At 33.8% G+C, this 21,593-nt stretch overlaps 4 protein-coding genes and 1 pseudogene across 4 annotated transcripts; all 5 read right to left on the minus strand.

Moving 5' to 3' along the window:
- Positions 1–1,455: 1,455 nt before the first annotated feature.
- LOC17885670 (UPF0481 protein At3g47200) lies at positions 1,456–3,187 on the minus strand. The gene is made up of 3 exons (XM_006292977.1): positions 2,583–3,187; positions 1,996–2,498; positions 1,456–1,880 (listed from the first exon to the last, which is right to left on the minus strand). Exons 1-3 carry the CDS (start codon positions 3,185–3,187, stop codon positions 1,456–1,458), a joined length of 1,533 nt encoding a protein of 510 aa, XP_006293039.1.
- Positions 3,188–3,911: 724 nt separating this feature from the next.
- LOC17886093 lies at positions 3,912–5,750 on the minus strand (annotated as a pseudogene).
- A 4,427-nt stretch (positions 5,751–10,177) lies between these two features.
- LOC17886913 (UPF0481 protein At3g47200) lies at positions 10,178–12,540 on the minus strand. The gene is made up of 3 exons (XM_006292543.1): positions 11,915–12,540; positions 11,266–11,807; positions 10,178–10,623 (listed from the first exon to the last, which is right to left on the minus strand). The coding sequence occupies exons 1-3, from the start codon at positions 12,538–12,540 to the stop codon at positions 10,178–10,180; spliced, it is 1,614 nt and encodes a 537-aa protein (XP_006292605.1).
- A 2,439-nt stretch (positions 12,541–14,979) lies between these two features.
- Positions 14,980–18,155, minus strand: LOC17887036 (UPF0481 protein At3g47200). The gene is made up of 4 exons (XM_023783169.1): positions 18,110–18,155; positions 17,278–18,013; positions 16,707–17,167; positions 14,980–15,416 (listed from the first exon to the last, which is right to left on the minus strand). The coding sequence occupies exons 1-4, from the start codon at positions 18,153–18,155 to the stop codon at positions 14,980–14,982; spliced, it is 1,680 nt and encodes a 559-aa protein (XP_023638937.1).
- A 599-nt stretch (positions 18,156–18,754) lies between these two features.
- Positions 18,755–21,162, minus strand: LOC17887327 (probable 2-oxoglutarate-dependent dioxygenase At3g50210). Its single transcript, XM_023782495.1, has 12 exons — positions 20,823–21,162; positions 20,627–20,742; positions 20,419–20,537; positions 20,273–20,336; positions 20,136–20,203; positions 19,987–20,045; positions 19,728–19,887; positions 19,596–19,615; positions 19,455–19,501; positions 19,282–19,362; positions 19,114–19,203; positions 18,755–19,035 (listed from the first exon to the last, which is right to left on the minus strand). The coding sequence occupies exons 1-12, from the start codon at positions 20,854–20,856 to the stop codon at positions 18,895–18,897; spliced, it is 999 nt and encodes a 332-aa protein (XP_023638263.1). The 5' UTR covers positions 20,857–21,162; the 3' UTR covers positions 18,755–18,894.
- Between the last annotated feature and the right edge of the window lie 431 nt (positions 21,163–21,593).

The following is a 21,593-nucleotide window of genomic DNA, read 5'->3' on the forward strand; positions in this document are numbered from 1 at the left end:
ATTCCTCTACGAATCTTTGTCTATGTGCCTCTCTTCTTCTTCTTCTTCCTCCTATTCTTATCTTTCCCTCTCTCATCTACCTCTTCCTCCACAAATTTTTGTCTTTTACATTTTTAATGGATTTTGTTTTAGTTTTTTTCTTATTTGAGACAATATGGAATATGCTTTTGTTAGATTTCGAAGAACACAACACCTTCTCTGATCGAGTCTACTTAATTCTTTAGATGATTTTCACAACATTATTTTTAAAGAGAGATATTGGATGATGGGTAGAGAAAGAGAGAAAGATGGGGAGAGAACGAGAGAGAGAAGAGTTAGAGAAATGATGAGAGAGAAATGTGAACTACATAGCTATAGGGAGTGAAATGTCTATAAAAATATGAGCTAAATAAAATTTTATGAACACTGGATATTTAATTTTTGTTTTATTTGTGTCTATGCGTTGTAGTTTCCCTTATACATATTTCCAGAACTAATTTATACCCGCTTTTAAAGAATCAAAAATAAATAAATAAATTATTTCTATTAAGGAGTTGGTGCGATCGGTATGTCACATTGCCTGGCCTGCACGTTGGCCCATGCACTCTTATATGTGCATAATCTTACAAGTTGTAATTTGTTTTTTAATTGTGTGTAAAAAAAAATAAACTAAACACACATGCATGGCGTACGTGGATATTTTGTTTACACGTACGGCATATTTTTGGCCTAATCAATGTACCGAAAACTGAAAAATCCTCGTGTTCAATATGCCTCTCGATGAACATGGGCACGACATCACCATTCTAGTATGATGCACGCGATGAGGTTATTTTATATAAAAAGACTCATCTATTAAGATATTCAAGTATTCAAAATCTTATCCTTTAAAAGAATTGACCAATTAACCCCAAAAAAAAAAGTGCTCAGACATGGTGTTTTTGAAATTAGTTAAGACTTTTAGATTCAGAGTAATAAATTTAAGCGAATCCCATAATCTGTCTTGATCTCATGTTACTGTTTATGTTTATTCCACGTATTCACATTATTCTTTCGTTTTTGTCTTGTTAACTCACATTATTCTTTTGAGTGCATGACAACTATTTGTAAACCCAATAACCCATAATTCGATCACAACCATGTTTACAACCATGTTTATTACTCTAGTTAATCTATATAGCTGTTTAAAATATATATAAAATTATTTACCAATATTTACGACGTACTTCTAAATATTCCTTTTTTTCTTTCTTTTTTTTTTTTGTCGACAATGTTCCATACGCTTGGCGTCTAATAAATATAGTCCAAACTCAACCTCTTTAAAATGTTTTTCAATACACTAATACAATTTAAAAATCTAAATGTTACAACGCCAATATTTATTTTGAATAGAAACAACAATTACAAAATATTGAAAAGAAAAAACAAGAAAACAGAAATACTTTAAATTATAGAAAAATAAAATAACAATGAAAGTTAAGAAAGTGGCTTATAATAAGCATAGACAGCAAACAAGCTTTGGAAAAATGTGAGAATTAGCAAAATAACTGCAGCTGAAAAAGAGAAGTATGCCCAAGGATTATTGAAGTACTTTTGTCGTAACGTAGCCTTCAAAGAGTTCCACTTACGACTGTAATAACGGTTAACTTCACCAGACAGTTGAGACAGATAACCATCTTTTGGGTCAAAGATCACTTCTTTACATAACCGGTTGAACAAATCTGCAACTTCAGAATCACTCCCCAGCCAATGCTCGATGATACCATAGTGGTGCAAGTAGCTAACATCTTCCGAAGAGTTTATTAGATTATCCATGAAGATTATGTAAGATGTTATGTTGTTGCTTGACTGGGTATGGCACTGCTCGAAAGCTATAAGATTTGAGAATAGAGACTTCGTACCTACAAGAAACACGTTAGACCTTGTTTTTTATTTTTATTTTTATAAATTTATGCGGTTATGGCCTTATGGGATTCTATAGATAATACACTAGAGAAGAAAAGCCGGTTAACTCACCGTCATGGATTACAAGTTTGGGTATCTTTAGATAACCGTTTTTGAATTCAATATCCCAAAGCTGGCCGGTTTCTTTTCTCACGAACTTAACACCAGCGTCTCTTAGTTCTGTCACACAATGTATCAGTTGCTGTTGTTGCTTGTCTACCATTCTCACATCTTCATATGGAGTTCCACGATTCAATGTCTCACTAGATTGTATGAGACTTCGATGGAAAACATCCAAACAGTGCAACCCGTTGTGGTCAGTCAGTTCCTCGGATTTTCCCTGAGAGACGGACGAACTTTCTGATTTGGTCAATGCCTTGCTTGTTGGCATTAGTGTTTTGAAGAACCGAACAGCTACATCTGCCACTATACCGGTTTGGTTCGGTGTACCAGGCTTTAGAGCTAATAACCGGTCGAGAACAAACAGAGGAAGTTGATTTTCCAGCATTACCATGTCACGTTGTATCGAATGCATCAATCCTCCCTTCGCGAAAACCGGGTCATTGGATGCATAGCTATTCAACACATAATTTCAAAATAGATTCAATAGTTTAGATAACCGATTTTAGAAATACATATGAGAAAACCGGAATACTAACCCAATTTCCTTGAATCCTTGAACTGTTCCCTTGAAGAGCTCGAGAACAAAACAGCCATCAAGGACAAGCATTTCTGTGAACTCATTACTGTTCTTCATATCAATGGGACCTTGGTAGCAAGCACGAGCCTCATCCTCGAGCTCTTTCATGGCGTCAATATACATTTCGATGTTGTGCTTGGTACGTGCCATGATCATATTAACAGCACGCCACTTGTGACGCTCCATGGGCATGAGATGTTCCTTGCCATGGTGGAACGGACCAATAGAGACAGTTTGAGGCAAGTAAGACTTCTTGTCGTTTTCTTGAAGATAAAATGGAACTCTGTAGATACAGAGCTTGTCCCAGCTATTTGTTGCGTCGTATCTAAGTGCTTCATCCATCTTTTCCCTGATCGATATCACCCATTCTTCTCGTGTCTCTTTTGGCTTTTCTTCTTTTACTTCAATCTTACTCGGATCCGCGCAAGTCTCATCGTGGCTGTGCGAGTTTTGGCCTCGATCACGTCTGGTAATTTCATGGAAACTATGGATGGGCACGAACCATGACAACCGTCTATACCTTTTGTGGGTGGAAACTGAGCGACCATCCGAAAACAAAACCATGATTTCTGTTGGCTGAAGCTCGGTAGATCGAGACAGAGGAAGAGACAGCAATGTCAAATGTCAATGCATGCTTGTTAGTGGCCACGCTTTGTTTCGAATATATAATGTATACATAATTCTACATAATACGAATTCATGAAATTTATAAATGAAATAACTTTTTTTTTTTTTTGGATGTTAGTATTTTTATTGTACAGATAAAGTGAATTGAAAAGATTATTAGAAGGACGAATAATTTTACAGATATAAGTGAAGAGACTAGTATATTGTTTTGATATATACAAAATTCAATGAGTGATATTTTCAAATTCTGCACTCCTATAATATAACTGTATTTTCCGATGTACTAATAAAAAAATAATATGAATTCGTCTATGAGATACACACAAAAATATATATTAACTAAGCCAATAACTTGAAACCCACATGCGTGATCTTGTTTCTAATAGTTATGATTTAATTATGATTTCATTACACCACTTCTTTTCACTCTTATTGATTTAGCTCTCCACCTATCTGCATAAGGGTTGGTTTAGATTAGTTGACTATTCTGAGTCGTTTAACATCCCTAATAAAACCATATCCTATTATTAGTATGCTTTGCAAGAACATAATTATTCCAAAACCCAATTATTACAGAGCCAAATTTGGGATAGAAGAAAATGGAAAATGTTGGAAAACAAGAAAATACAAATAGCTCAAACGGAAAGGAAAATAAAAACAACTAAAGTTTAGAATTTGGCTTATAATAAGCATAAACAGCATAGAAACTCTGGCATAATGTGAGAAGTAACAATATAACTGCAGCAGAAAAAGAAAAATATGCCCAAGGATTATTGAAGTACTTGTGTGTCAAGGTAGCCTTCAAAACATTCCACTTACGATGGTAATACCGGTTTACATCACCAGATAGTCGAGAGAGATGACTATCTTTGGGATTGAAAACCACTTCTTGACATAGCCGGTTGAACAAATCCGCAACTTCAGAATCACTCCCAAGCCAATGCTCGATGATACCACAATAGTGCAAATAGCTAACATCCTCGTCAGAGTTTATTAGATTATCCATGAATATTATGTAGGATGTTATGTGGTTGCTCGATTCGATATGGCACTGCTCAAATGCTATAAGATTTGAGAAGAGCGACTTGGTACCTACCATGAAAAAAATATGATAGTGGATTTGAAAGTTTCTATAGGTTAAGGAACAAAAAGTAAGAAATAAAAGAAAATGTTATAAACGTACCATCATGGATTAGTAGTTTGGGTATTTCTAGATAACCACTTTTGAATTCAATATCCCAAAACCGGTCAGTCTTCCTTTTCCTAAACTTAACACCAGCTTCCCTTAGTTCTGTCACGCAATGTACCAGCTGTTGTTGTCTCTTGTCCACCACTCGTGTGTTCCCGGTTAATCTCTATAGTAGAGATTTTGTATTCGGTGTAGGACTAGACTGGAGTAGACTTCGACGAAATACATCCAGACAGTGCAACTCTCCCTTGTCACCAAGTGTGTCCAAGTGTTTTTCCAGCCAGTTCATGAGCTTTGCCTGGTCCGGTTTGGTGAACGCCTCACCCGTTGGCATTAGCGGGTCAAAGAACTTAACGGCTACATGTGCAACTATACCGGTTTGGTTCTGTGTGCCTAGTTGTAACTCTAATAACCGGTCGAGGACAAACAGAGGTAGTTGATTTTCCAGCATTATCATGTCACGTTGAATCGAATGCATCAATCCTCGCATCGCGAAAACCGGGTCGTTACGTGCATATCTAACTCAGGACGAAAAAATAAATTCAGCTACTAAATATTGATCCCAAATAAGACCGGTTTAGAAAGTAGATTTAGATAACCGGAAGAAAACAAGAAAATTGATTCATGCTTACCCGATTTCGTGAAACCCTTCAACGGTTCCCCTGAAGAGCTCGAGAACAAAACATCCATCAAGAACAAGCATTTCTGTGAACTCATTACTGCTCAAACTAATGGGACCTTCGTAGCAAGCACGAGCCTTAGCTTCTCTTCAAGCTCTCTCATGGCATTAGTATACATTTCGATGCGGTGCTTCAAACGTTTTAGGACCTTATTGACCGCACGCCACTTGTGGCGCTCCATTGGCCGGAGACGCTTTTTACCATGGTGGTACGGACCAATAGAAACGGTCTGAGGGAAATAGGACTTCTTGTCGTTCTCTTGCAGGTAATGTGGAACTCTGTAGATGCATAGCTTTCCCCAAATTGTTGTGTCGTCGTCTCTATGTGCTTGGTCGAGTTTGTCTCTTATTGAGATCACCCAACTGTCTCCCGTGGTCTCTCCTCGCTTCTCTTCTATCACCTCCTTACCGGACTCGGAATGAGCCTGTTTGTTGTTCAGCAAGTTTTGTTCTTCTTGATCCGGTCTGGTAATTTCGGGTAAATCATGGAGATTCTGATCTTGAACCGGTTCCGAGTGTTTGTTTGTGGTTTGAAATTTTTGGCGGAGCTTGATGCTGAGCAAACACCAGGTCAACATGTCTTTGTTGATGAAAAGTGGTTGTCCATCTGAATGAACATTGACTAAAACCATTGTTTTTGCTGGTTGAAATCTTTTCAGGAGATTGAGAGCGAGAGCTGTGATTGCAAAATGTATAATTTACAATGCTGTAACAAATTTAGAGTTGTGTTTTTGGCCATAGCTAGGGTTTGCTTATATCTCAATCTACGAAAGTCTTATAAAAAGACTTCGTGTGCTTATCAAAAGTCTCCCCATAAATGGCTGTATAGTATTTTCTACAAATCATAAATGAAATTGTAATACCCAACCACTCATAATAAAATAAAGAGTCTATAAATCATACTACGTACTAAAAGACTCATAAATATTGCTTGTAGTATAATAGAAGTATAACACCTATCTATACTATTAAAAGGGAAACATTTTTTATAGGTGTATCCAAACAGATTAAATAAAAAAAAATGAAATAAAATGTAATCTAAACTTATATCCAAACAGAATTAATGACAGATTTTCAAATGGAAAAATATGTTTTAAAATAAATAAAAAATCAAAACTAATAACTAACCAATATTCATTGAAACCATAATAAATTTGTTACCATAAAATGTGGCCTATTAAATTCGAAATTGTGTATTTCTAAACATATTTTAGATTTTTTAAATATATTTTACCAAATTTAAACCAATATATTTCAAAATATTCTAATTTTTATTTTCTGAAACGTTTAAAATAAATTGATATTTATAGTGTTTAAATTGATATACTAAGTTTAGATTAGGTAAATAAAATTTACTCCTATAAAAGGTTTACTCCTTTAAAAGGTTTTAAAATATTATGAATATTTAAATTTTTAAATTACATGTAAAGTTTAAAATATTAGCATACCTAATTAAAAATCTAAAAGTTTAAGCATTATTATATTATATATTAAAATTTTCAAATACGTGTAAGACAGCAAAATATATTTTCAAAGGAAATTAATATGCTTTAAAATATTAAAAAAAAATCAAAACTAATAAGTAACTAATATTCATGTAAATCATAATAAATTCGTTACCATAATATGTGGCCTATTAAATTCAAAATTGTGTATTTGTAAAGATATTTTAGATTTTTTAAATATATTTTACCTAATTTAAACCACTATATTTTAAAATATTAAAATAATTTATTTTTTAAAATGTTTATAATAAATTGATATTTATAGTATTTAAAATTGATAAACTAAGTTTAGATTAGGTAAATAAACGTTTAAAAGATTAAATACTATCAATATTTACTTCGTTATAAGTAAACTTTTGTATGTCTTATTTTTTAATTTAATATTTTAAGTTTTGTTGGAATTTGTTTAAAAATCAGTTTGTTTCGAGATGTCGTATATTAGTTTTGTAAAAAAATAGTACAACTAAGTTTTAACACATTTTGAAGTATAAAATTAATGATATTTTAATATTTTTAATAATACGATTCAAACCCGTCCTTTCATACAGCCCGTTTATAAATATTATTTTAAAAATAAATAAAATTTGCAATAATTGCTTCTATATGTATTTTGCATAACAATATTTATCAGTTTTAACCCGTTTTCCAATATACAAAATTTAAGCCGCAGTACGCCGTGGGGCAAACGTATTTTTAATTTTTATTTAGAATTTATAGATTTTGTTAGAGTTTAATTAATAATTATTAAAATTTCATAATATCAATATTATCTCAACAATTTTGTAAATAGTTTGAAAGTCTAGGACACATTTCAAAAACTGCTTTAAAAATGTTAATATAGATAAATAATATATCAAATAATTATATCTAAAAATATAACTCAGCAAGTATGTAAGAGTATGAATCATTACGAACATTACCCTGCATATATTTGAACGGGAAATGGTGAATGTGAAATGGGAACGGAAAAATATTTCCAAATGATTCCTAATAAAATGTATGAGATATAAATTTGGTATAACAATCTAAATAGTTTTTTTTTATCTATATTCGAATCTCAGAATTTTTATTTGAATATGCGCTAACTTTTGAACGCGTAAATATCTACTTTAGATGATAATTTTAAAGTAGAGGTCGGAAATTTAGTGTAATACATGAATTCAAACAGAACATATGCAAATATACCATTTACTAATGTGGATCACGCGAAATGTATATATTGTAAGTTAAACATATTTTAATATATTGCGGAGTATGAATAGCAGTCGTGTTAACCCGCTTCAATAAAGTGAGCATAGAGTATACAATTAAAAGGTATAGAGTATATGCATTAGTTATAACAATAAACAAGAATAAGAATAGTTTGGTAATTAAAAAAGAATCCATAATTTAAGGAAACATTATATCTTTTGAAAAAAATCATTAATACCTAAAATCAAGAATCCTAAAAAATAGCTAAAAAATCTTCAAATTAAAAAAATATCTATTATTACCAAAATATAGGTTTGAAAATCCCCATTAATTTTTACGAAATATAGCTCATAAAAATTTGAGAATTTTTGAGAAATACCCCTTTTGGTCTACCCCTTTTAAAAATACTCATCTTTCTATCCATTTTCAAAAATACCCCTTTTCAAATATAAAAAAATTATAAACTTTTATATGGTTGATAAAATACATCAAGATCATCATTACTACTGGGAGCCTAAATCCAAATATTTATAAGGTTTTAAAAGGTTGTTAACGGCATTTATAAGGTTTTTAAAAGGTTTACAAGGTTTTTATAAAGTTTTTAAATGATTTTTAAAATGTATTTATACGGTAATTATGAAATATATATGTAAATTTACACACATATAAAGATAATTTGTGTCTTTAAATATAAGCTTACACATAGTTTTTTAATAAATTTCAAAATTTATATATAGTGATTTTTTGATAAAATTAGAAAGAGGGGTATTTTTAAAAAGTGGTATTGGAAAATGGGTATTTTTGAAATTCCCCCTAAAATTTTGAAGTTTAATACATACTTATTATCTTATTTTAAATTCCAAAAATAACTAATGTAAACTTCTAAATTATGTAGCAATCTTCTCAAATTGAATCCAACCACTTTTAGTTCTTATTCTAAATTATGGAGCAATCTTATTTCAAATTTCATATTTTAAATTATTTTATATTAAAATAAGATTCACATTATTATAATTTAATATGAAGCAATTATTATTTCAAACATTCACCAACTTTATGAAAGGAAACCAATATAAGTTTATGCTATAAATGTTGTTTCAAATAGATATACGTACAAATAAAACTCCACGCATAATTGTGAATCTAAAATGTTGACCTATTTATATATATATTAGACTAAAATATACAATTGCAATAGTTAAATTATTATTAAAATCATGGTAATGAGATGAAAAAACATGACATATCTACGACGAGACGATACAAGATAGGGTCTCAGCCCTAAAATAGACAACCACTTTTCTTTTACTATATATATTTTTGATATAGTTGTTTTTTCGGGTAACAAAACCAAATCCTATCGTTATTTTTGTTTAAAATAAATTGAAAACAAATCAAATACTGAACTGGTACGAGTTTGGATTATCAATGTTAATAACATTCTTAAAACATTTCTTTTACAAATATAATTCTGCATATACATGATATATTGCAAACATGATAGCAAATTTAGTTTTTGAAATCAATCCCTCACGTATGTGCGGGTCCAAATCTAGTATATATTAAATGAGTGAAATTTTGGACTCATTTTATAAAAGATCTTTAGAATTCAATTCATGATGTGGCCATGTGGGGTTTTTAACAAGATTGAAAATATACTTGTAGATTTGGATAGCGGGTTACTGGGTCTCTAGGTAAATGGGATTGATATTTGTCAACTTTTCTCATCGACTACATAGATGAAGATGGATAGATCGTAGCTTTGGTGAAACTAGAGAAATTCTAGAGAACATACGTTACCAGAGAAAGTTGGTCAAGATAAGTCAAAGTGATCATGGTATTGATCATACTATCTTGATTGGTTTGGCCCTCACATAATAATTGTGTATTTGTCATATATTTGATATATAGTGTCGAATGCTAGCCATTATGGTGTATGTCAAGACGAGGCTTTCCAGGTGATATTCAATCAAGAAGTTGGCAGAAGCTAACAAAAATGAAGAATTTTTATTCCGAGGACGTCCGAGTGGAATCCTCGTTTGGTGACAATCCCCGTGGTATATTATTAGCTCAATGCTCCCTTCTTTCTAGCGTCAAACTATTTTTGTCGAAATTTATTTATCGTTTATTTTTTCTACTTGCTTTTGAGAACTGCCAATCATCATGGAAAAGATGATCCTCTTACATTCAAATATTTTAAGACGTCTTCGAGTCCTATCACCCCGCACTAGATTAATAGATTTAGATATTTTATTTTCACATAAATGGAAATACAAAATGACGAACAAAACTTTAATTTGAGGCAATACAAGCATTGTAATTTGAACGAAAAAAAAAAGAAGCCAACATAATAGTAACGAAGATTAAGAAGGTGGCCTATAATAAGAATAAGCAGCAAAATAACTTTGAGACGACGTAAGAATTAAGAGGAAAAGTGCAGCAAAGAAAGAGATATATCCCCAAGGGCTATCGAAGTACTTCTGTTTCAAGGTCTTCTTCCAAGCATTCCACTTCCTGTAGTACTTATTATTGTGAAGATAATAACGCTTAGCCGCATTCGACAGTCCAAATAAATGACTATCCCTACTGATGTCAAAAATTGTATCTTGACCTATCCGGTTGAACAAATCGGCAACTTCAGAGTCGCTCTCTAACCAGTGTTCGATGATACCACAGTCACGCAAGTGGCCAACATCTTCCGGAGAATCTATTAGATTGTCCATGAAAACTATGTAAGATGTTATGTCATTGCTCGAGTCGATATGGTTTTGTTCGAAAGCTATAAGATTCAGGAAGAGAGACTTGGTACCTACAAAACACACGAGAAGGGGTGGTGTAGCCAACTTCAAGTTTCTGAATTGATAGATTTGGAAAAAGAAGTGCATTTTTTTCATTGTCTTAATCTATATATAATTAGTCAATTACTATCCTATTTATAAACTAGTCAATAGACAATTGTACATTGATGACCTTTATCATGTCCTTCTGCCAACATGATATTTGATAAGGAACACTAAACCAATCTATGTATTTCATTATTTGACCAAGGTCCTAAACATGTAAGTTATAGCCTGGTGATTCAAATCCTATATGAATGCAGATTATATCATGTAAGAAGTACAAGAAGATAACTGAAAATGCCAACTTATAGAGCTAATTAAATATCACATTTATGAGTCATGGTCTAATACTTTTTAATGAATGTTAAATTATATTCAACCCAAGAAAAGACTTTGGTACGTACATTATATGCATCCTTTTTTGAAATAATTTAAAAGAACTAACAAAAAAAAAGTTAAACTCTTGTTCTCACGATCTTGAATCAAACCAAATTTGTAACCCATCCTTCATCTAAAAAAGTCATGGTCTAATACTATTTGTTAACAATCAATATAAGCAAGAAATATGTGTTAAAAAAAAATTAAGATTTGAAAGGTAACATATAACTTACCATCGTGGATAAAAAGTTTGGGAATCTCAAGATAACCATTCGTGAAATGAATATCCCAAAACCGGTCGCTTTGCCTCTTCCTGAACTTAATACCGCCATCCCTTAGTTTAGTGACGCAGTGTATCATTTGTTTTTTGCGCTTGTCCACCACGCGCAATCCCCCGTACACTCTCTTTTGTGGTAAGCTCCGTTCTGTTTTCGTAGACTGAAGCAGGCTTCGACGGAATGCATCCAGACAATGCAACCCGCTCTTGTCGCCAAGTGAGTTCATGACGAATGGGTCAAAGGCTTTATCTGTAGCCAACGAGTACTCGAGATTTAACTGGTCGGTTTTGGTCAACGGTTCGTCTGTTGGCATTAGTGGATCAAAGAACCGAACTGCTAAGTGTGCCACTAAACCGGTTTGGTTCCGTGATCCGAGCTGTAGCTCTAATAACCGGTTTAGAACAAACAACGGAAGTTGGTTTTCCAGCAAAACCATGTCGCGTTGTATCGAATGCATTGATGCTCGCATAGCGAAAACGGGATCCTTTCGATCATATCTATACACACACACACACACACACACACACAAAAAAATCAAAGTCAACAGTTTTGGCAACAGGATAACTGAAATGAGAAGTTGAGCATAGAACTGAATCATGCTTACCCGAGTTCCAAGAATCCATTTTCTTTATAGGCCCCTCTGAATAGCTCGAGAACAAAACAACCATCAAGAATAAGCATTTTGATAAATTCTTTACTGTTCAAATTTATGGGACCTTCGTAGCAAGCACGAGCCCTCATTTCTAGCTCTTTCATGGCGTTAATATACATATCGATCCCTTGTTCGTTACGTTTCATGACCATATTTACCGCCCGCCATTTGTGATGGTCCATGGGGCGGAGATGTCGATTGCCATGGTGGTACGGACCGAGCGAGACAGTTTCAGGAAAATAGGAATTCCTGTCGTTCTGTTTAAGATTGTGTGGAACTATATAGATACAGTGTTTATCCCAGCTAGTTATGGCGTCTTCTCTAAGTACTTGCTCCATCTTTTCTTCGATCACGATTACCCATTCGTCTTTGGGTTTCTGGTTTCGGGTTTGGAGTTCTAGGCGCATCACGAGGGTGATCAAGTACCACATCAGCCTCTCTTTATAGATCAGCCTCTCTTTGTATCTTCTACGATTTCTTCTCTCTAAGATATAGTTCCCTATAGGAAAATTGGGCCCCAACGGTGGTAGTGGTGGTGGTAGTGGTGGTGGCCGTGGTGGCCGAATAAGATTTTGCATTTATGTTTGTTGAAGCTTTTTTTAGGATATTTGAGGTTGAGAGAGAAAATGTCAAAAGCAAAGATGTAACAACTGAGTCGAAGCTGTGATTAGCATAGTTATATTTATGGACTTGTTAAATCAGTAATGGACTACGGCCGTAATTACTAATGCATTACGTCTTGCGCACTGGATACACACGTTAATAAGTTAAATATCTAATCATACTTGTACACTAAACTGTGTTAAACAATCTTTAAAATGCCTCGGCGGGCCATGTTATGTTTGACTTTTCGTCTACAAATCTTATAAAAAGACCAAAAGTCTTGTGATATAATACATTTCATGGAGTGAGATATTGAAAGATCCAAACTCTTATTTAAGAAAATAAAATACTTTGTACTCTTATAAATAGACTAGGTTATTGTATGGAACATGGTTGGGATTTAAATTCAAAATTAGATAGTCTAATAGTATTAAGACCACTTTTTTCCAAGTACAGTATTTGAAATTTTATTTATAGTCAGACCTATGCGAAGCAGACTCGGGCCGCAGGGAATTATTGGTCAAATTTAAGTTTGTACGTTAACTATTACAAAAACCATATATTGTTTTGCTGGTTGAAGTCTTTTCCAGACACTGAGAGCGAGAACATAATGGTGAAATGTCAACTACATTGGTGTAACTAATTCAACTGTGATTTGGAGGGCCTGGGCAAAATATCCGAACCCGAATACCCGAACCGAACCCGTTTTACTTTGGTTCTTAAGAAATACCCGATCGGTTTTTATTCTCAATACCCAATAAGTATCGGGTATTTACCCGAACCGAACCCGCATACCAGTAGGTACTTTTAAGTACTCGAACACATGTATGTAATATTAAGTTTTCTTACCTGTAAAGAAGTTCATTGATGAGTTTAAGTTACTGAGGCAACTTCATCTCTGTTATTGTTTTTAAAAATTGTTTAAAACTGTTTTTAGTTTTTAAAAGGTTTAGTTTTATGTAACAGGTCATGATGTACTTATCAACTCAAATATTTTCATAATCACTTTCATTAGTTTAAGATTTTAAGTTATGCTTTTGTTAGTTTGGTTTCTTATTTTTTCAGTGACTTGTTTGATTTTAATCTTTGGAATGTTCAAAACTTGGTTAAATTTGTTTACTAGTAATATATTCTTTCAAAAATTTGTTAGTTTTGACGAATAGTTTCGGATTTATGAGTACTTTGGATAATTTCGGGTCGGATTTTGGTAGGTACTAATCATACCCAAATATATTTTGGATAATTTTCGGATCTCTTAAATCATTACCCGAAGTATCTGTACCCGAAAAAGAACCGAACCGAACCCGACCCGAAGTTTTATAAATACCTATTAGGTTCCTATATTACTAACCCCGAAATACCCGAACCCGAAAAACCCGACCCGAACCCGACCCGAATACCCAAATGCCCAGGCCTAGCCATGTGTTTGGTTATTGTGGATTCCGCAAAGCTCTTATAAAAAGACTCTAATAAAAGCTCTTATAAAAAGACTTTAATAAATGCTTGTCGTAGTTTTATATATTTTGAGTAAACGAGTGAGATTCAACCACCCATACTCTCTTTAAAAACAAGACCATGTGTACTCTTGACTCTTGTAGTACATATGTATTTATCGAGTGAAATTACAACAACGAACAAAAAAAAACTCATATACCTATCAGATATACACAGTACTGCCTTTTTCTATGTATTTATATCTATAAGAAAGAAAATTAAAAATGACGAGAAGATTCAACAATTGATTATTTCTCCTCGATACTATTATTGACATCTACTGTATGTAAGTAGAAGACAACACCATCCTTGCTTATCAGTTATGAAAATGAAACCAAAACCCAAGCTAGTTGGTGAAGCTAGAGCAAAGACAGAACCAATGTGAGTAGTTTTCAAGGGAAGTGATTTTCCATATGACGGTTGCGGACCTTTATTTTGAGACATGATGTTTAGTGTTTTTTAGAAGATGTAAAGGGATAGTAGGTTAGAGATTAGATTAGAATTGGCCCTTACAAATCCAAATTAAATAAACGTTGAATACTTTTAGTACTTACAAGATAAACCAATGTCTCATTAACAAGGACTGGTTAACAAAATTAACAAGTTCTTTTCAATGAGCTAAATGAACCAATTATGAAAACAAATAAATAAAGACATCCCAATTCCCAAGTGATACAATGTAAATTTTTTTATTTTGACCGGAAGAAAATGTAAAGGATGTCAAAGCCTTGGTCCATCAAGAAATTAAAGAAAGATCAGTGGTTTTAGCTCTTACTTTCATAAACAAGTGTCGGAAGCACATAATCACAAATATAAAAATTTATTTTGATAAGATGAAGATACAAACTGTCGCAAAACCAAGCATTATATTACAAACTACAAAGGGAATGGGGAAAAAAACAACAGAATAGTAACGAAGACTAAGAGGATGGATGATAATAATCATAAGCAGCAAAATAACTTTGAGAAAATGTAAGAATAAGTAGAATAACTGCAGCAAAGAAAGACAAATATGCCCAAGGGTTATCTAAGTACTTGTGTTTCAAGGTTGTCTTCAAAGAAGTCAACTTCCTCGAGTAGTGTTGTTTATAGCAACGATGAACCTCAATCAACAGTTGAGATAGATAAATATCTTTGGTGTCGAAAACCACTTCCTGACATAATTGGTTGAACATATCCGCAACTTCAGAATTACTTCCTAGCGAATGCTCGATAATACCGCGGCGATGCAAATAACTAATATCTTCCGGAGAATCTACTAGATTGTCCATAAAAATTATGTAGGATGTTATATCATTGCTTGAGTCGTTATGGCATTGCTCAAAAGCTATGAGGTTCAAAAAGAGAGATTTGGTACCTACATAAAAATGGATACGTAGAATTGTAAGTTTGAAAACTAACCGGACTCAAGAAAAGGAAAAATAAATAAATTACTGTTTCGTTTCATTAGATATATTTTGATTGGTGTTGCTTTCTAAATATGTCAACAGAATTATCTTCTATCCTCTAGTCACGGCCCACTTGATATTTGAAGATAAGCGACACTAAACCAATATATCTATATATATAAAGTTAACTTTTTCTCTCTTCTCCTTATGCCACATCATCATCCACCTCATTTTATTATTTAATTTTTAAAATTAATTATATCATTTTATCATTTAATTTTAAGATTTAAACCTATGTAAATTAGTTTTTCAAAAAGGAATATGAAAGGTTTTTATTATTATTATACATTATAAAACTAAAAAGATGATTTGTTTAAAAGTTAAAAAAACTTACTAATTATCGATTATACTAAAAAATATATAAATAATAGATTATAGTTTTTAGTGAATGTTTAAAATCTATATATATAAAGTTAGCTTTTTCTCTCTTCTCATGATGCCACCTAAGCATCCACTTAAGCCACATTTTTGTTTAAACATTAAAATAAATTTAAAACATTCATTTAGTGCATATTTATGTTACTTATTTAATTAATGTAAAGTTTATATAAATAAAAATAAATTATGTAAAAAAAATGAAATGTTAAAATAAAAAAAACAATACTTTTATTTTTTTATTAGTGGTAATAATATAATTCAACTTTCATTTTAAATTAATCATAATTTAATATTTTAAATATGTTACTGAGTTTTAGAATGAAAGTAAAAAACAAAATTATAAACCTCTCGCGCCGGAGCGCGGGTCAACTGCTAAAATGAAAGTGAAATATTAGTTTATAACATGATCAAAAAGAAGAAAAAAAATTCGTAATAGACCAAAAGGGGTATTTCTCAAAAATTCTCTTGAATCAAATGCTTTTAATCCAAATTTGAGTATTGAAAGATAATAATTAAAGAGAAAATAATTATAATATTTTTTGAAAATCAATTAAAAATAATAAAATATCACAATATGAATAAAAATTCAACAAAACTAAATTATAAATCTCCCGCGCGGAGCGCGGGTCAACTGCTAGTATGACATAAAAGTTTGTTTGACCAAGACATTTATATAATGATCATCAATATTTTAATTTATGTAACGTATGTTCTTGACAAACAAGATGTTAGTATTTATGCCTTAAACAAAATCATGTTGGAGTGCAATCAAATAAAAGAGGTCATGAAATAATTAGAATGGTAAAATATGTTAATTTTACCGTCATGGATAAGTAGACTGGGTATCTCTAGATAACCGTTGTTGAATTTAATATCCCAAAACCGATCGGTTTTATTTAGCTTGAACTTAAAACCAGCATCCCTTAGTTCGGTCACGGTAGGTATCACACGTTGTAGGTGTTTGTCAGCCACTCTCGATATATTTGCTTTGCCTGATGACCTTGGGAAGAGAAGACTTCGATGGAAAACATCAAGACAGTGTAGTTCGCCGTTGGATACGCCTCTAGGTGGCGTCTCGGCCAATGTCTCAGCCGTTGGCATTAGTGGAATGAAGAACCGAACCACTAATCCCACTAAACCAGTTTGGTTATGTGTACCAGGCTGTAGCTCTAATAACCGTTGGAGTACGAACCAAGGAAATTGATTTTCCAGCATGATCATGTCACGTTGAATCGAATGCATCGATCCACGAACCGCGAAAACTGGATCGTAAGAATCATATCTACATTTAACACCAAAAATATATAATAATTATTTTAGATAACCCGATTTGAATCCTTACCGGATTAGCAAGATAACCTAACAAAAACAAGAAAATAGTATCATGCTAACCCGAGTTTCAAGAATCCTTCAGCGACTCCTTGGAGAAGCTCGAGAACGAAACAACCATCAAGAACAAGCATTTCTGTGAACGCGTTACTGTCCAAAACAATAAGACCTTCGTAGCAAGCACGAGCCTTTTTCTCGAGCTCTGCCATGGCATCGATAAACACTTCAATGCCTTGGTTCGTACGTTTCAAGACCATGTTGAGGGCACGCCATTTGTGGCATTCCATGGACTCCGTTTGCTCTCTCCCATGGTGGTACGGACCAAGCGAGACCGTCCGAGGGAAATACGACTTCTTGTCGTTTCCATGCAGCAGGTGAGGTGGAACTTTGTATATACAGACGTTGCTTCGGCTGTTCATGTCATCGTCTCTATTTGCTTGCTCGAGCTTGTCTTTTATCGTTATCACCCAATCATGTCGTGTGGCTCCGCTCCCACTCCCTTCGGTCGTCTCCTTTACTCCAGGTTCGGAACGAGTGTGTTGGTGGTTCTGCATGTTTTGTTCTTGAAAGGGACCGACACTTTTGGGTAAAACAACGAGTTTTGGATCTTGATTAGCCAATTCGGATTCTTGGTTTTGTTTTATGACTTTATCGAGGTATATTCTCAACTTCTCGTATGATTTTCCTTTTTTGACATCATGGCTAGTAAGCCAAGGAATCGCTCGTGATTGTCGTGGCAGTGGTGCAAGTAGCGGTGGCGGCAATGATGGTGGTAGTGACTGTCGCTGTCGTTTTCGTCCTACTCGTAGAAACGTTCGTAGTTATTCGGGTGGGGGCGGTGGCGGGGGTGGCAGCGATGGTGGCACTTGTTGTGGTTGTTGTCGTAGTCCTCTACTTCGTGGTATTGGCGGTGGTGGTGGAGGTGGTGGAAGCTTTTCCATTTTGTTGGTTGAAAGCTTTTCCTAGAGGCGAGTAATAAATACTTAGCTGAACCAACGACGTTATTGGTATAAATAGTGACAAATCTTTTTTTGTCAACGATTTTAAGCAACACTCTGGCCATCTTTTTTCTTGGAAAGAAAAATTACTATAAAACACTTATAAAAGACTACATTCTTATAAAATGACTCTCATCATAAATGATTGTATAATACTTGTATTTTAACAATTGAGACTGAAAAGGCCTAAACTTCAATTCACAAGTAACTGATAAATTCTTGTTATACTAGATCAAAATATTCCCCTTAAAAAGTCCATATCTCCCAAGATAAAAAAATATGGTAAGTGTATGTATACTAATCTTGTAGCATTGTCTAAAACTAAGTTGCAACTATAATATGTCGTTGCTGATGAAAATTGGTTGACCATCAATATGAACATTAACTAAAACCATTGTTTTTGCTAGTTGGAGCTTTTGAAATGTCAAAGCAACGCTGTAACTAATGTGCAAAGCTCTGATTTGGCCATGTGTGTTGCTTATTTTTGAAGTTACAAAAGTATTATAGAAAAAGACTGAAATAAATTTTGTTGTTTATACCACTATATCCAACATATTTTATTTTTTGAACAGATCAGCATGTGTATCGATTGATTTGATGACAAAGAGTGAATATTACAATTCAAACATGAAGCTAAAGTTGGTGGATTATGTACAAAGAAGCTGAGAAGATCTATCTTCCATTACATAGCAAAGTTTGTCTGGACTTTGCTTACCAGATGCTCTCCATAGACAGCTTTTTTGAAAACTTGGGTTCCTTCTCTCCCTGCAGGGTACTTCTGTTTACATATATCCAATGGCTCCACCACCGCGTCGAAGTTAGTCTGTTCATTCAAGAGAATTAGAAACATGATTCCAAATCCAAATGTGGAAAACACACAAGAGTGGTAATAGTTAACAACCTCGTAGAAGAATGCGACACAGACACGGTATTGAGGAGAGTTATTGATCACTCTATGAAGTGTGGATTCGTAAACTCCGTTTGTAAGTATCTGCACATATGATTCCCAAAAAGAACTCTCAAAAGGGTATTCAAGAAAGAGAACTGAAAGAAAGTGGGAAGAACAAACCTTTAACATGTCGCCGATGTTGCATACAAATGATCCGGGGATGGGAACGGCTGATATCCAGTCGCCACTCAAATTTCTCACCTTTTCATAATGAAAAATCTCTTATATAGAGCCAAGACCACTTATTCACATAAACATTAAACCAAAGAAGGATCATCATAAAAAATATTAACCTGAAGAGCAGTTTTGTCATCATCTTGATTCACAAGAGTCAACAAGCCTGCAGAGAATTGTGTTCCCCATTGAGACAAACGATGAAGACAGAATCAGAAAAATTAACATGACGATATCACTTCAGGGTTAAACTTAATTACCATAGTCAGTGTGAGCTCCACTAGAACCAGAGCGTGGTGAGCAGCAACAAGTCAGAAAATGTGAGTTACTCTGAGCTGATAAGCGCCAAAAAGAAATGGTGGTAAACAGAAGGAGAAGTAGCAGAACGTTACCATCCGATATCATTTTCAGGTTTGCCATTTGTGAAAGGAGCACCTGGATAGCCAATAAGACGCATCACCCAAAAAGGATCACCAGCCATCTTTCCTTCAAACTCATAAGGTGATCCACCAAGGGCTAAGGAGATGCCCCTCAAGATCTTTCTAGAAAGATCTTAAACCAAGAAATGAAATTTCAAACTAAGAATGTTTCTGAGAAACACTCATGGAAACATAACACATATATAAGAAAAAGAGAAATGGTAAAACAAACCTATACATAGCTTAATATACTCTTCCATCAACTCCTTAAACTCTTGAGGATTCTCTGGCCTTTCATGTTTACACCACAAAACATGAGAGAAATGGTCAGAAGCTAGACGAAGCAAAACATAATCAGATAAGAAATAGAATATAGATTACCACTGGTTTGGACCTTCCATAACCTTTCCTGTATCTCCATACTCCCCTTGCTTTAACTCTTTGTAACACTGTCCATAAGAGAATAAGAATCACATAGAAACATTACTAAATTCTGAAAGGATACAAACAGCACTTACATCGATCGCTTCGTGTATATCTGGTATGCCCTTGGTTACATTTTCTCCAATTCTCTGGTATCCTCTGTTCACAACAGAACATCAATGAAACGATCTTAAATTGTTCGATCTTTGGGAAAGATTTTTGTTCACACAGCTGGAGTCACCTGTATCCAGCAGCTGGAGTCATTTTGATCTTAAGTTTCTCTTCATAAGGAAGCTTAAAGAACTCACGAGTGATCTCTCTGACTTTATTGATAAGATCCTCTGAAATCCCATGGCCTATCTGCTCAAAAATCAGATCTTTATTCAAACCCTCGAAAAAAGGAACTCAATTTCGATCACAAAGCTAAGAAACTAAACTCAATTCTGTACCACGTAGAAGAACCCGGCGTCACGACAAGCTCTATCAAGTTGCCGGACAACCTTAGCCACGCCAGCATCCTCTGCCATGTCGGGATCATCACACTTGGCCAATAGAGGAGATATGTCTGCAGTATCGTCATCATCGAATTTGATATGAAGCTTGAACAGAGTAAACAAACGATGAAATTTAGGGTTTCGTTAGTACCGATGACTGGTAAAGACTTGAAGTCCGTCGCCATTTCTCTCTGTCCTTGAGAATCTTATCTGGATATACTGTGTGTGGCGGCTTTCAAGATTCTTGTTCTTTAATTCTCGATCCAAACGAGGATCTATCTCAATTTTAACAACAAATCAAAAAAAAAAAAAAAAAAAAAAACTTGCGTGGCTTTTCAGGCTTTCCTAATTTGGATGAACTCGCTATTTTTAGACTACACTAAGATACTGTTGGAGTTTGAGTCAAATCTGCAACAAAGGAAAATTCATGAAAAGATGATGAAAAGAGGAGAAGATGAAGTTGTCGTGAAGAAAGGTCAACGACAAAGAACAGAACAAGTTAACAAGGAAGAAGAAGTTGGGTTTGCTGTTTTGGTAATAAAGATTAATGGGCCTACAGAATTATGGGGCTCAACTAGCTAAACTATGTTTGTGTGTAGTAGCTTAAGGGGTGGATTAAATGTCGAGAAAGGGGAACTTGAGTTACAAGAGTATACGTATTGAGTGGCTAGTAGGTATTGAGTGTGTAAGAGTTGTAGAGAGAGAGAGTGCAACAATGAGAGACAGACAGAGATAGTGAAAGAACTAAACCTCTTCAAGTGATATCGAGGTTAAATGCGAGAAAAACACAGGTAATGTACTTTGGTTTTATATACTAATCAAGATTCTTGATACAAAAGAATACATTTAATTAAGATTCCTCTCAATAGATCCCAAAATTTTGGATTGCTCGTTTTTGTACTAGAATTAAAAGTTTTTCGGA

This window comes from Capsella rubella, unplaced genomic scaffold (assembly GCF_000375325.1).
Source record: "Capsella rubella cultivar Monte Gargano unplaced genomic scaffold, Caprub1_0 scaffold_5, whole genome shotgun sequence".
Lineage (NCBI taxonomy): Eukaryota > Viridiplantae > Streptophyta > Magnoliopsida > Brassicales > Brassicaceae > Capsella > Capsella rubella.